General features: G+C 43.7%; 2 protein-coding genes across 5 annotated transcripts in view; both read right to left on the reverse strand.

Moving 5' to 3' along the window:
- Positions 1-3,128: 3,128 nt before the first annotated feature.
- Positions 3,129-6,203, reverse strand: GATAD1 (GATA zinc finger domain containing 1). The gene is given in 5 exon segments (XM_090142813.1): positions 3,129-3,485; positions 4,181-4,364; positions 5,416-5,475; positions 5,724-5,918; positions 5,920-6,203. Coding segments are annotated over 5 exon segments (837 nt in total). The 5' UTR covers positions 6,127-6,203; the 3' UTR covers positions 3,129-3,294.
- Positions 6,204-11,238: 5,035 nt separating this feature from the next.
- The window catches only part of ANKIB1 (ankyrin repeat and IBR domain containing 1), an 87,467-nt gene continuing 83,932 nt past the window's right edge, over positions 11,239-14,773 (reverse strand). For all 4 annotated transcript variants that reach the window (XM_090142815.1, XM_031614472.2, XM_031614473.2 and 1 more), the window contains exon 20: positions 11,239-14,466. In XM_090142815.1, coding sequence (XP_089998941.1) covers positions 13,714-14,466 — 753 coding nt within the window. In that variant the 3' untranslated portion in view covers positions 11,239-13,713. The remainder of the gene's footprint in view (positions 14,467-14,773) is intronic.

The raw sequence follows: 14,773 nt of genomic DNA on the forward strand, positions 1-14,773 counted from the left end.
AGTGCAGGCATTCAATGGCACGGAGAGGAATGGCTGTGTTGCCATTCAGTGCAACGTGAGTAGGCTGAAGAAATGAGCCAACATGAACCTCGTGAAGCTCCACCAAAGAAAATCACAGAATCACAGAATTGCCAGGGTTGGAAGGGACCTCAAGGATCATGAATCTCCAACCCCCCTGCCACACGCAGGGCCACCAACCATTCCACCTAATGCTAGACCAGACTGCCCAGGGCCCCATCCAATCTGGCCTTGAACACCTCCAGGGACGGGGCATCCACAACCTCTCTGGGCAGCCTGTTCCAGTACCTCACCACTCTCTCCGTAAAGAATTTCCCCCTGACATCCAACCTAAATCTCCCTTCCCTCAGCTTAAAACCATTTCCCCTTGTCCTGCTGTCACTCACCCTTTCAAAGAGTTGATTCCCCTCCTGTTTGTAGGCTCCCTTTAGGTACTGAAAGGCTGCAATGAGGTCACCCCGCAGCCTTCTTTTCTCCAGGCTGAACAAGCCCAGCTCTTTCAGCCTGTCCTCATAGGGGAGGTGCTCCAGTCCCCTGATCATCTTCATGGCCCTCCTCTGGACCCTCTCCAACAGCTCCCTGTCTTTCTTGTACTGGGGGCTCCAGACCTGGACGCAGTATTCCAGATGGGGCCTCACAAGAGCAGAGTAGAGGGGAACAATCACCTCTCTGTCCCTGCTGGCCACCCCTCTTCTGATGGAGCCCAGGATCCCATTTGCCTTCCGAGCCGCAAGGGCACACTGCTGGCTCATGTTAAGTTTTTTGTCTACCAAGACCCCCAGGTCCTTCTCCACAGGGCTGCTCTCAAGGACCGCTCCTTCCAGTCTGTAGGGATGCTTGGGATTCCTCCAGCCCAAGTGCAAAACTCTGCACTTTGCCGTGTTGAACCTCATCAGGTTCACCCGGGCCCACCTTTCTAGCTTCTCGAGGTCCCTCTGAATGGCATCCCGTCCTTCAACTGTGTCAACCACACCACTCAGCTTGGTGTCGTCAGCAAACTTGCTGAGGGTGCACTCGATTCCGTCATCGATGTCATTGATAAAGATGTTAAAGAGCACCGGTCCCAAGACAGACCCCTGGGGGACGCCGCTCGTTACCAGCCTCCACCTGGACATAGAGCCATTGATGACCACCCTCTGTCTGCGGCCTTTCAACCAGTTCCTTATCCATCGAGTGGTCCACCCATCAAATCCACATCCCTCCAATTTGGAGATAAGGATGTGGTGGGGGACCATGTCAAAGGCCTTGCTCAAGTCCAGGTAAATGACATCGGTCGCCTTTCCCTTGTCCACCGATGCCGTCACTCCATCATAGAAGGCCACCAGATTGGTCAAGCATGACCTTCCTCTGGTGAAGCCGTGCTGGCTGTCACGGATCACACGCCCTTTCCTCATGTGATCAAGCATGTCATCCAGGATGATCTGTTCCATGATCTTCCCAGGCACAGAGGTGAGACTCACCGGACTGTAGTTCCAGGGGTCCTCCTTGCTCCCTTTCTTGTAAATGGGAGTGACGTGACCCTTCCTCCACTCATCCGGGACCACACCAGACAGCCAAAAAATGCCAAGTCTTGCCTCTGAGGAGGCCCCCTACATTCCCTGTCTCTCACAGACAGCAGGAAGCTCAGGAATTCAGGCTGCCTAAGCACATCACAGTGCTTTGAGCTGACTGGCTTGTAGAACAGTCTGTGCAGAAAGCTCTTAACACCAGTAGTTCAGTATTCGGTATTTTTCTGTTTCAACCGCTTAAATGTTTTCATTACTCTATTGAGACTATTAGTATATAAACTAACATATATATATAACATATATATATAAAACTGTCTTTATTTTCTTTTCCTGAGCAAATATTTAATCTGAATTCAGGATTATTTTTCTTATCATTGTTAACTGCAAAGACTGCAAAAATGTACACAAATTATAACAATGTACAGTTCAAATTGTATGTCAGTATTGCCTTACTCAAGAAAAAAGGATATATTCCAGTGGGAGGAAGCAAGGTGACAAACCCAAATAACAGGCTTTAAATCTGCATTCAGCTTTGTAAGAAAGGTATCCTCATATATAAACAACATTTAGCAGAAAGTTACTTAGGCCCATGGGGCTGAAAAAAAGTCCCTTAGAAGGTGACAGCTAAGAATACAGCCATGTGGCTGATAGGCTTTAGTCTGAAGAAAAAAAATGAGCACAACAGAAAACTAGTTACTGCATCACTGATCAAGTTTGCATCCACAACTGTTTGTTTATGAATTTATTTTGGGTATTTATGAGTTTAAGAAATAAAGTTTCTGTCACCGTTAACCAAATCAAGCTTGGTTGATGGCAAGCTAAAAATGAGGCAGCAGTGTGCCCTGCAGCCAGAGTGGCCAACCATAGCCTGGGGTGCAGCAAGCTCAGCACCACCACTGGGCAAAGGGAGGGGGTTGTGCTGTTCTGCTCTGAGCTGTGCAGCCTCTCCTCCAGCACTGGGTGCAGTTTGGGTGCCACAGCATAAGAAGGACATGAAACTGTTTAAGAATGTCCAAAGGAGGGGTACAAAGAGGCCTACAAGGGGTCCAGAAGGCAAGATGTATGACGAGCAGCTGAGTTTGCTCAGCCCAGAGCACAGGAGCTGAGGGGAAGCCACATGGCAGCTGCAGCTCCTCACAGGGAGTGGAGGGGTAAGGAACGGCATGCAGCTGTGTCGGGGGGGGGGCAGCTGGGGGTCAGGGAAAGGGTCTGCACCAGAGGGTGGTGGGCATGGAACAGGCTGCAGTGGGCGCAGCCCCAGGCTGCTGGAGTTCCATGAGTGTTTGGACAGCACTCTCAAATATGTGATTTGATTTTTGGATGATGCTGTGTGGAGCCAGGAGTTGGATTTGATTACCCTTGTGGGTCCCTTCCAACTTGGGATGTTCTGTGATTCCATGAAAAAGGCATCCAAGGTGCTGCACAATTAGAAGTACACCTTGTAACTCATTTTCTGGGAAACTGGAAAATAAGAACACTACAGTTAATGTTCAGAAGTCAATTGATTTGCTCATCGAAGTAGAAGAGGATATGAAACTTTGTGGATTATCCCAAAATGATCAGTAATGGCTACAATATATAACAAGGGGAAAAAGAAACAACTTCAATTTTAAAGATGAGATGTATTTTAAAATAAATACATAAATCCATAAAGTAAACAGAACATTTTATCCTTTTTTTTTTTTTTTTTTTTTTAAACTTCTCCTATGGGATTTGCAGACCTGAGAATATATTGAAAATAACTGGTCCAAAGTGTTCCTTTAAAAAATTATAAATTATTAGTAACAGTTTCTTTAATGGAGATTGCAGGAGTAGGTCCTACATGAGTCCATATATATCCCTTCTCTGGTCTTGTAGGAACAGTAGGGAAGGGAGATGATCGAGATTTGAAATATTCTGAAGGTGCATGACAAACAAATTCCAAATATTCCATTTTCCTTGGGAGATCTTCTTCTGGTCCTATGAAAAAAAATAATGTTTTTCAAATACAAATTTTAAAGGCATGAAAGTGGAAAGTCCCAGACAATATAATACACAACAAAAGTCAACATCCCTCATAGAATGTGCCCTACCAAAAAAACTACTTTGCATAGTATTTGAGGCTACAGCACCAGTGAGAAACCTTCTTATTTCTGTTGTGTTGATTTTTTTCCCCATTTGAAGAACATGTTCTTAATAGATCCAATTTGTGCCTGCCTGTCAGAAGGATTTACTCAATTTATTACTACTTCTTAATCAGCTGCAGAACACTCTCTATGCCAGTGCTCACACACGATGTACTTTATATATCCAAAATTAAAATCAGCTAATTCTGGTCACTTCAGAAGAAACAGCTTGGACTGGCACATCTAGTTTATGTCATTATAACTTCATTTCTATCTGTGGAGTAGTAATTTGATCCTTAAAGTTATAAGACTGTAATTGTGCCTGCGAGCACAAGAAAGTAAACAATCCCACTCAATGCAGCAGTGCTGCTCACATATATGAATTTAAAAAAGTATTCAAGTATACTAAATGCTTACAGGATTAGGGTCTAAAACGTGGGAATTACATAAAAGACCATGACAAACCAAAGAAGTTCACCTAAAAGTTACAACTCTGCATTAGTTTGGGAACACGTAAGCAGTCATATTAAATGAAGGCTTAGAGATTACCTATGATATAGGATGCAGGGTCAAAGCAGTCTTTGGGGCTGGCTTGCGTAGGAATGAGCCATGTTAGCGCAGCACTCTTTTCACAGTATTGGTCCTGAATAAATCCACGGATCTGGGCATAGTATGTTTTGCCATCCTGCTCATCAACTACCGAAACAACATCTCCAATTTGGTAGTACACACCCTAGAAGGCACACAAATGAAAGTCAAATCAATCAGATTTCAAAAGCTTCACTCTGATTCATATGTTAAATATCATGTGCTTACACTATCTCAAATTACCCCAATCTCAATACAGCCATAGTTTTCCCACATGCAATGAAAGGTGGCATGAACCAGAGCACTGTCACACCTGAGCAGTCACCAGCACGACCTGTGCACAATCACCTAATGTCTGGAATCTTGAGTTCAGTCCCTGAACTGTTTTTGAGGCTCTACAGGTAATTCCTCACCATCTCTGCCTGCCAAATGCCACAGAAGCAGCCAGGCCTCACCCACCTTCAAAGAACCAGTTCTCAGTTGCTCTGCATCTCCCCTTCCCACCACCACTACATCTCCCATCTGCACAGCAGTGATGGTTTTGTTATGCCAGTAGAGAATGATGCCACTTTCCATAAAAAATAATAGCAGCAATCGCCCTGTACGTGCAGGGAAAGCAGCTTTCTGCATACAAAGAAGTTCACTTATCTGTGTGCAAAGCTGTCCCAAAATACAGTCACCTCCTGCTAAGGCCAGATGTTACACGGTGCTCAGTCAGTGCATGATGCTGCACAGCAAGAGCAACATCACTTGGTGTCATAACAACATCCTGCAACACAACGCAGTGTCTGCACTATCGAGACTGGAATACTAGAAGGGGACCTGAGAGGATCAAGCAGTTCAGCTCCTGGCTCCAGACAGGGCCACCCAAATTTCAAACCCTATTTCAAAGCACAGTCCAAACACTGCCTAAACTGCAGCGGCTGGTTGCACCTTGCTACCAGGGCGCGTGAAACCGCTTGCACACAGCCCAGGTGGGAGCAGGACTGGCTGCCATTTCTCTGATGAACACAACGTGACAAGGGTGACTAGGTGGGCTCCTGTGGGACCTCACGACATGCAGCACTGAGAGGCGGAGCAGAACCCTGCACGCTGCTGGGCAGGGAAGCACAGCTCTGTGAGCACCTCCTGCTGCCTTCCTGGTAACTTCTGAAACTGGAGGCACCTTTTGGCGGGCAGATCTGCACGGGTCATACCTTATAGAAGATCGACTCCGCGGTAATGATGGTGGATACGGATTCGGGAGCCTTGATGGGCTGGGGAAACAACACAGATGGAAGAGGAAGAGCATTAAAGCAGAGCAAGAGAACTGCGGGGTGGGATTTCTCGCCCTTTTCAGACGCCGACATACTGGCGGAGAATCGCAGACAATGTGGAAACACGGGAAAGGAGCCGCAGACGTCCGTACTTTACAGACGCACACCGGAGCCGGGCCGCCAGCCCGGGCAGCATCCCGCAGGGCCCGCCCGCCCCGCCCGAGCGGACAGCCCCGGCAGCGCCTTACGTTCTTCAGCTTGAAGATGTGCCTCCTGCCTTTGCCCTTCGTGGAAACCTTCTTCTCGGCGGCGGGCGCGGACTTGTACTTGGTGTTCCTCAGCCGCGCGGACCGCCGGTGGATCTCCTGCTTGCTCTGGGGGGGGGAACGGAACGGAGGGGTAAACGCGGCGGGAACGCCGGCGGAGCCGCCCCGCCCGCAGCCCGGCGCTCACCTGCTTCCCGCCGCCGCCCCCGCCGCCGCCGTTGCTGTGCTGCGCGGCGGCCGAGGTGGTGGCGAAGGCGGCGGGCCCCGGCGGGGCGGAGCGGGCCGTGCAGTTGTTGCACAGGATCTCGCCCTGCCCGCCCTTCTTCCACATGGAGGAGGACGTGCTGCGGCACACGCTGCACGTGGGCTTCAGCCCCAGCGGCATCCTGCGGCCGGCGGCGGGGCCCGCGGGCCCCGGCAGCGACACGGGGGAACGCGGCGCCACCGCCGGGCCCGCCTCGGTCCCGGCCCCTCCCCACCGGCGGCGGACGTCGCTGCGTGGCGGCGCGGCGGGAGGAGCGCGGCCGGGCCCTGCCTTCTGCTGCGGGCGGGGCCGCCGCTCCGTACCGCCGCTGGGGGGCGGCACGGCACGGCGCGGGGCGGCGGAAAACGGGAGGAAGGGGAGTGGGCTGTTCAGGACGAGGGGAAATGGCCTCAAGTTGTGCCAGGGGTGGTTTAGGTTGGATATAGGAAGCACTTATTTACAGAAAGGGTTGTTCAGCACTGCAATAGGCTCCCCAGGGAGGTGGTTGAGTCACCACCCCTGGATGTGTTTAAAAACCGTTTGGATGCAGTGCTCAGGGATGTGATTTAGGGGAGGGCTCTTAGAGTTTGGGTGGTATGGTTAGGTTGAGGTTGGACTTGATGATCTTTAAAGCTTTTTCCAGCCTGAGAAATTCTGTGGCAGGGCTTGGTTCTGGAGTGTGGGAGCTGCTAGGTTTCATTTAAACCTGCCTCGATGCAAATTAAATTGATTTTGCCTGTGAACTATTTTCTGCAACGTTTTTTTGTTGTTGAGGAAAAGGATCCTGCTGAAACCCCGTCACTCTTTCATGTAAAACAGGGAATTTCACTCTGTGTGCTATGGGAACAGCTGTGTAGTTGATGGGCATAACTCACAGGGGTCTGCCTGCATAGAATGACAGCCTGAGGTGGGACTTGGGATCACCTTCTGCACGTGGCCTCTGAGGGGCCCTCAGAACCAGCAGCACAGAGAGCTGGGGGCTGCTCTGGCTGTCCCACCGCCCCCTACCTGGGCTGAGGGGGGTGGAAAAGCAATGGCTGAAATGTGATGGGAGAGTTGCTGAACTCCCGGTGCAGAGGGAAGGGGCTCAGGACTTTCTAAAATCCCTCTTCCTCTGTTCCCCTTGCTAGGATTCCAAATTTGGCAAAGGTGATTCTAATCTTTAAGCATCTTTATTTGTTTCTAGATTCCCCTTAGTAGAACCAGGCTCACTGAAGCTGAAGTGGGTTGTATTGGGCTGTGGCTTCTAAGTTGGAAATACCTAATGTAGGTGGCTGGATTTTGCACAGCATAAATTTAGCTGAAGCTGGGGATTACATCTATTACCACATTATCACATACTCTCACCTTCTTCTACTTTATTTTAGCCTCAGCAAAAGAGAAGTGCTCTCTTGGCTGAGCTCTTTGGAGCCATCAAAACCCACCTCTGCCCTAACTTCGCCCATGGACAAGCAAAGAACCAGGAGCAAAATGTAAGCTCCACCTGGAGTTGGCTGAGTGCATCCTGACCACCGGTCCTGAGAGCTTTCAGATGGTGATGATTAATTATTGGAAGTGCTGCATATCCGCATATGCTCCATGCATCTCCTGCTTACACAGTTTAATTATTCTGCAGTAATTTAATTGCACTGCTTCCTCTTAGCTTCCTGTATCTGCTGGCTCCTATATGAAGAATCCTTTATTACAACGTTGTATCACTCTGCAGAGGATGCACCTGGAGGGCTGGTCTGGAAATATTTGTGCTGTGAATGCATGTAATTGGACATGCCTGCTGACTGGTGCAGTCTGTGTTTCCACATGGTCCCGTGCTAAGGTTCATATGCTCCTTAGCTCTCTTATGAGGCCATTTTTTTCTCTTAATTACCTTAGCTATAAGGGATGCTATTCTTGAAATGTATTGGAGAATTATTACTCACATGAATAGCATGTGTATGTCTTAGCAACATGTAGGTCTTAATTCCTCATTCAAAAGCGTGGTGGAGCCAAGAACCAGCCCCATTTTTCTGAGGTCGCTGAGTTCTGGCCTAAGGCACGTGGCAGTGGTAGAGATAATACTTAGACACATACCTCGTTCTTGAAGAGTATGTTAAGTCTGACTCCCAAACTGCTATAGTTCTTCTTGAGAATGCTTCTGTGATACAAGAATAGTGAAAATGCACTTCTTAACAGAAGTACTTCTGCAGTTGTCTTCAGGCCCTTAGGACTTATTTTTGGAACAGGGTGCTACCTTTTCACCACCGAGTCTTCTTGGAAATGGGAATCCTGTAGTACAGGTTTCTTGCTTAACTGGTTATCTTTACATATCTTTACATATCTGCTTCATCCAAACAGCTGGGATCTTTGAACAGAACTTGAATTGGTTAGGTTGAATTGTGGCTCTAGTAACAATTCTCTGGTCTTGGTTTTTAGCCTTTAAACTGCTGATGGAATAATGTGATCCTTGGGTGCAGCCTCACTTGGGACTTTTATTATTCTTTGCACTGTGAGAAGTAGGTACTACTGGTAATTGTGACAAGGGAAGTTCATTCATTGTCTTTATGCATGTTTGCTGTTAAGGAATACTTCCATGCCTCTACTATAAGTCAGTACAACAGCTGCAAGTCAACACCGATTCCTGAAGGCACATTTCTACTGTGCATGTAAATTATCTTAATTATAAAGACTTCCTATTTAATTTGTTAGTGGAAAAATATAAAGGAGATGGGGCAGTTGGATAAGACCTCATACTAAATGTAAAGCAGATCCAGTTATTTACCATTACTTGTTTATTACACTTAGATTTCAAAAATAAGATATCTGTTTGTCCTGTTCCATCTGTTGCACTGAACAGGTTACTTGTGGTTTTCACTGCATGTGTTTTTAGATGAACTTTTTCTCTGGGGTAGGCACCCACTCCATTGCCCCCATTTCTTTGTGTCCTCATCTGCACTTTTTTGTCACTCTGCTACACTGCCCAGGGTTTATTCTCGAAGCCTGCCCTAGTAGTTTCCCCAGGAAAGGCTTTCAGAACATAAACACTAAGAAAACCAATTCCAGGGCCAATCAAAGGCTGCAAATGCTGAGTCCTTCACTGCTCTGTCACCCAACCTGTCCATGTGAATGTCCAAAACTGCTCCACATAGTTTTGTACTATCTCCAGTTTAAGCCTCTGTGCATCTGTATGACACAGAATGGAAACTCAGCGTTACAATCCAAGATAGCCTTATGATCAAAGAAATGTTTGGGGGCGTGGAAAATCTGGGTTTCAAACCTTTACTCAAAAACCTTCCGATTGAGAACTCATGGTCCCATGTGAGTTTTTGATTTCTTGATGATTACCAGGCTGTAAGAGTCAAGTGCATGCATACACTGCTGTTACACTCAAGCATGCTGCTTGCTGTGTTAGCTCTGTCAGGAATTGTGCTGGAGGGACACTGCCTGCTAGGTTTTAGGTAGAGCCACTTGCTGAATTATTGCTGGGTCCCATAAATTCACATGAGTGTTCTGGCCAAACTTACTGAGGATTTGAGATGTAGTGGTGCTTGAAAGGTTAAAGCTGTGCTGAAGTCCTCCCAAGACTCTAGTTTTATGCACAGCATGGAACTATGCACAAGAACCTGTTTCTGAGGAGCTGTGCAGTTGCAGCCTCTCTGCAGCCCTGGAAGGTGGTGGGTTCACATTAAATCATTTTGTGACTGTTTGTCTCATAAACATTCCACGTATCTGTACATCCATGCAAATGATTTAACAAGAAAAGAAAACATGCAAAATTCTTCTGAATTGCATATGTCACTGCAGAAAGGAGTTCTGTAAAGATGAAGACCTGCTTAATTTTAAAATAACACCATCCTGGCAACAACGGCCTCTGTGTCTATGAAAACTTGGGAGAAAAAAAGCTTTGCAGTTTACTGGAAATATTTTTTCACTTCATTGTTCTATTTTCAGTAAATCTTTTATGAATGACTTGAAATGTTTCATGTTGTTATATATTTGGAGAACAATACAAATTCTATTATTGCACAGTTTTGAATTGGAATGCACACATATCACTGCAGAAAGTTAAGTTTTCATTCATTCCTTTACCATTGTACAAAGACTGGCAGAAAACCCATCTCATGCAGTGCTAGCAGGGGATCTACCTCCTCCTTTTTGTGCACATTTTGTGCTTTACTCTTCAGTTAAAAGGAACAAAGGTTAGAAATGACACTCGGTTTTGCATTACCACTGGCTTCCCTATGGCTTTCAAGTGTCTAGATCTGTCTGATATGCAGAAGAGTAATAAGGACAATAATCACTACATTGTGTAATATTAAAAGGATTGTGTAGGACATTTTCAGTAAAGAAACTGGCTATCATTGTATCTGTATTTGGATTCCATTCTTATCAGCCCCTGTGAGTACTACAGTGGGATGATGTTTGTGCTGGGAGGGAAGAGGAGGAAAATGCAATTGTGAAGTCAGTTTTGACACAGAGAGCTCTGAAACTGGGCTGTAGGGGTGTTTGGTTTTGAAGCATGTGATTTGAACACCTCTGAAACTGTGTCTTAAATTTGAATATCTACTAGTATGTTCTAGCTGCTATTAGGAAAAAATAAAAACACTCAATGTCTTAGTAAAACTCATTTTCTTTTGCTAATTGCAGCATACTGAGCGACACCACAGCAGGTGATGAGAAGTGCCTTGCAGTGACTAATCCAACTTTGTGCACTGGATTTTAGAAGTTCTCCTGTATCTTGGCATGTTTGTTTCAAGAAGCTAATTAAATTATTGTAACAAAGAACAGAATAGTTTAATATTTGTTTGGACAGTTTGGAATTTCCTGCTAACAACAGAGATTGGATATGGCACAATTCAGGAGCACTTCTCAGACCACCGAGTTTTCCTTGATCAAACAGATCAGTTTCCACATTTTGTGTTCTATGCAGCATTCAGGCTTCAGCATCATAAGCTGTCAGTTCCACTAATTCATGCTATCTTCCTCAAGGATTAGTACCACCCCTCCATATTCTTCAGCACCACTATTTTTACTGACCGGGCATTACAGCTTACAAAAACATGTGCACAATATGGCTGTGGCAAGTAAAGTGAAATTGTCTACTTTAGGTTTTCAAAGCTTAATGAATATAATAGGTACCTTATACTTTCAAATCAAAACATTCATCTTACTGTTATGGTCCCCTGCTATTCTGGCTTGGGACCAAATGTATCCTAAAAACTATCATCAGTCTTGAGAATCTGCTACAGTAAGTCTAAGATGAGATAAGACAGAACGGAATTAGTTTAAGTAATAAATGTTTAATCAAAGAATTTTACATATTATTAACAGCATTCATTTGGCCAAACATCTACATGGTTGTAGTATCCTACTTGTATATAAAGTGGGAATGTATCAAGTATAGACTATGAAAGTGCAAATAACAATTCAAGGTTAGAGTAATTTTTTACATTATAAAATTAACAGGTTTACAAAATAGTCTTGCCAAACTTTATTTTTGAATTGTAAAGTCAATGACTATGGTGTTAAAATAAGTACCAAGAAAATACAAATTTAATAGGCTAATTTCATGCTCGTAAGAGTAACACGGAAACAATGAATATACTGCACAACCTAACCAAATTACAAAAAACCAGAACCCACAAACTTCACTATCTTCACAGAGAGCACTCTTAACGTATCTTACTGTAGCTTTGCAAGACATCTCAATGCAATACACACAATCTTTGTGAGAATCTTCCTATCCAGAAATTCAAGGAAGCTATGTGAGCTAAACAACTTTCAGACCAATTCATGTTGACAGTTCACAAAGAACTGCTTTAATTGAAGGATTTTATACCGTAGAACAATTTTAAATAGGTATTTTGCAAAGATGTCCAAAAGTTCGTCATTATGTCAGGAAAGGGGCAGCTAGAGGAAAAGCTGGTAAATGAGTTGAGACTATTCTATTCCATTCTCTCTAAAGATGCTTGCAAAATGATCTAGGTTCTTAAGGGGTAAGGGTAAAATATTCTTACTTCATTTTTTACTAATACGAACCTTGTGACTGCAAGGTTCAAAAGCAGGATTTGCATGAATTCAAAACACTCACTTGAACTCACAGTAATCAATACATAAACTTTGCTATCATGACACTTGCCTATACACACTCAGTAGTAATAAACTTTTATATCATATCAAGAAATTTCTGGTAACAGTTAAGCAAAACTTAAAATGGAGTGTATGTAATTTGCTTGTGTTATGAAAAGGTTTGATTATATGTAATTAAAACAGCCATTTCAACAACTTACTCTAGTTGTAATTACATACTGTACCATTGTATCTCACTAACTGTAGATTGATGCTTTTAAGCAAATCTAAAACCAGTATTTTTTTATTTTCACGGTACAACGACTAGGAAGGGTTTTTTTGTGTGTGTGTTTTTTTTTAACACTAAACAGTAATCACACAGCAAATGAATATTGTGCAATTGAACAAATACCTAGCAGTGTTTTGTTTACGCAAAAACACTGATTAAACATTTAGTTATTTACTGTAAAGGCAAGGCCATGGGTGGTTGTATGGAGGTCTTTGCAATTAATAGCATAGTTACTCCAGAACAGACACTGAAATTGAATTACTTGTTTAACTGTGGCAACTATCCAGTTGGGTTTGGCAAAGGCACCGTAACATGTTGAGCAGAATCTGTTATCTGAACTTTAACTGTGGGACTGGCTAATATATGAAAATCCTGTATTCCTATATTTTTATAAAATGTTATCATTAAAAGTAATTGCACTATCAGTGCATAGAATGCTTTGTAGAATTATGAAAACAAAGAACTATGATTGCACTTCCATTAAAGTGTCTCTTAAAATACAGCATAGCTGTTGCTAATTGACTGTATTTTAATATTTAAAATAACTGTTTAACAGCAGCATTAGGTTTTATTAACTTAAGATACAGGCTACATTTGATTAAATGCAGTCACCATGGCAACACATGCCAGTTAAATTTAGAGAAGCAATGCTACCCAGTGGTTTCTTTCACTGCTAAGAATTGTGGGATTAGTTTGATAGAGTAACACTGCCCTGTTTGATCAGGCTACTGCCAGCTAACTATTCACAGTTTGGCACGTTTGGACTGTAAATAGACATGAAAAAATCTTTGATTTTAATGTGAAGGAATATCCCCTAAAACTTGTTCCTGGAGCAGTACTAAAGAGAAGCATTAAATACCTCAGTTCACACTGCTAACAAAAATGACAAATGAGTAAGGAAAGGTTATGGAAAACAAAACAAAAACAGCAAATAAACTGCTAAATGTTATTTTGGTGAAAGAATGAGTTCCAAAAAAAAAAAAAAAAAAAACAAACAAACAAAAAAAAAAACCAAAAAAACCCCAGGAATAAACTATTTCTTAGGAAAAACAACCAAAATAATCAGTGTAAGCCTTTAATCCAAACTTTAAAGTTAAGGATCATCAACCTAAGGCTAAACAGATGCTGCCTTGTATTAGGAATGTGGAATACAACCTACTTATTCCATTTTCTTGAGAGCAAAGAGGCAAGTACTACCAAATTAAATGCAAAGGATATTCCTTGAAAGGTTCACATTATTACAAAGAACTACAATTCAAGAGAACCTCTAAATATCCGTTGTTATGTCAGTGGTTACAACTGAGCTGTAGTTATGTGGATCAAAGCCTCCATAATGCTTACTCCACATACTGTACCATCTGTCACTGCCATTCGTTTACTTCGGATTTAGTTTTTGTTCATACCAGATGCACACGTTCAATCCATTCACTTGAGGTTTGAGGAGTCTGATTTGAAGCATCTCCTGAAGCATCCAGGGTGCTTGTTACTTCCCTGGTATTATCACTACCTTGTGAAACTGTTTCACCTGGAATAATGGTTTCTTCAGAAGCGCCTTCCTCTGTTTGCGTTCCTCTGCCTTCGTTTTTGAGTGCATCCTCAAATAGCGCGTGCTCTTCCTGAAGTTCCAACCCTGTGTCTCTAACATTTGCCTGCCCTGCTGACCCATCTTCAGTACTGGGTTGCTGTGAATCCTCATCCGTTTCTGTACTTGTTGAAGGGATCAGAGCAATACTCTGTGGATTCATGTCATGAAACCAGGCCATAATATTTCCAAGAAGATTTTCATTGGTATTGGGATCTTGACTACTGGAATCAGCATCACTAGATGTTGAGTATAATCCACCTCTTGTATCGCTGCAGGCGTGTGAATGAAGTCGATCGGCTGAAAAAGGATCGCTGCCTGCCCCTAGTCTCATCAGGCTGTCACCGAGTTCTAACAGCTCAGAGCTGCTCAAAGCAGCTCTTGGGTTATCTATACTTATGGGAGCAGAGTCCAGTCTTGTAGGTAAAGAGGTACCTATTGCTCCTAAAGAGGCCTCATTATTCAGAAAGTCTCTAGTTTCTTCGTCTATGGCTAAGCCAGATTCTTGTAATGACAACTGAATAGCTAGCAGGATGTTTGGGTCATCTTCATCCAAAGAACTCAGGGCCTGTTGAAATACATAAGATTGCTTTTAGAATAAAACTTTCATGTTGTAATACATTTTGGACTAAAAGCAATTTGGTCTCATCTATGATTAACTGACAAGTGATTTATCAGAATCATTTTTTACTGACACAGTTGCCAACAAATTAAAAGCTAATTATCATGACAATAACAATCATTCAACAATTCTTACCAGTGAGAATGTATAAGTTGTTGTCCTAGATTCTCCCTTTCTCATCGAAGAATTAAGAAAATTTGCAGAGACAAAATGACACAGAAAAGCAGAGCAGAAGGTAGCAAGCAGAACAGAG

Source organism: Phasianus colchicus, chromosome 6 (genome assembly GCF_987193195.1).
Source record: "Phasianus colchicus chromosome 6, bPhaCol1.hap1.1, whole genome shotgun sequence".
NCBI lineage: Eukaryota > Metazoa > Chordata > Aves > Galliformes > Phasianidae > Phasianus > Phasianus colchicus.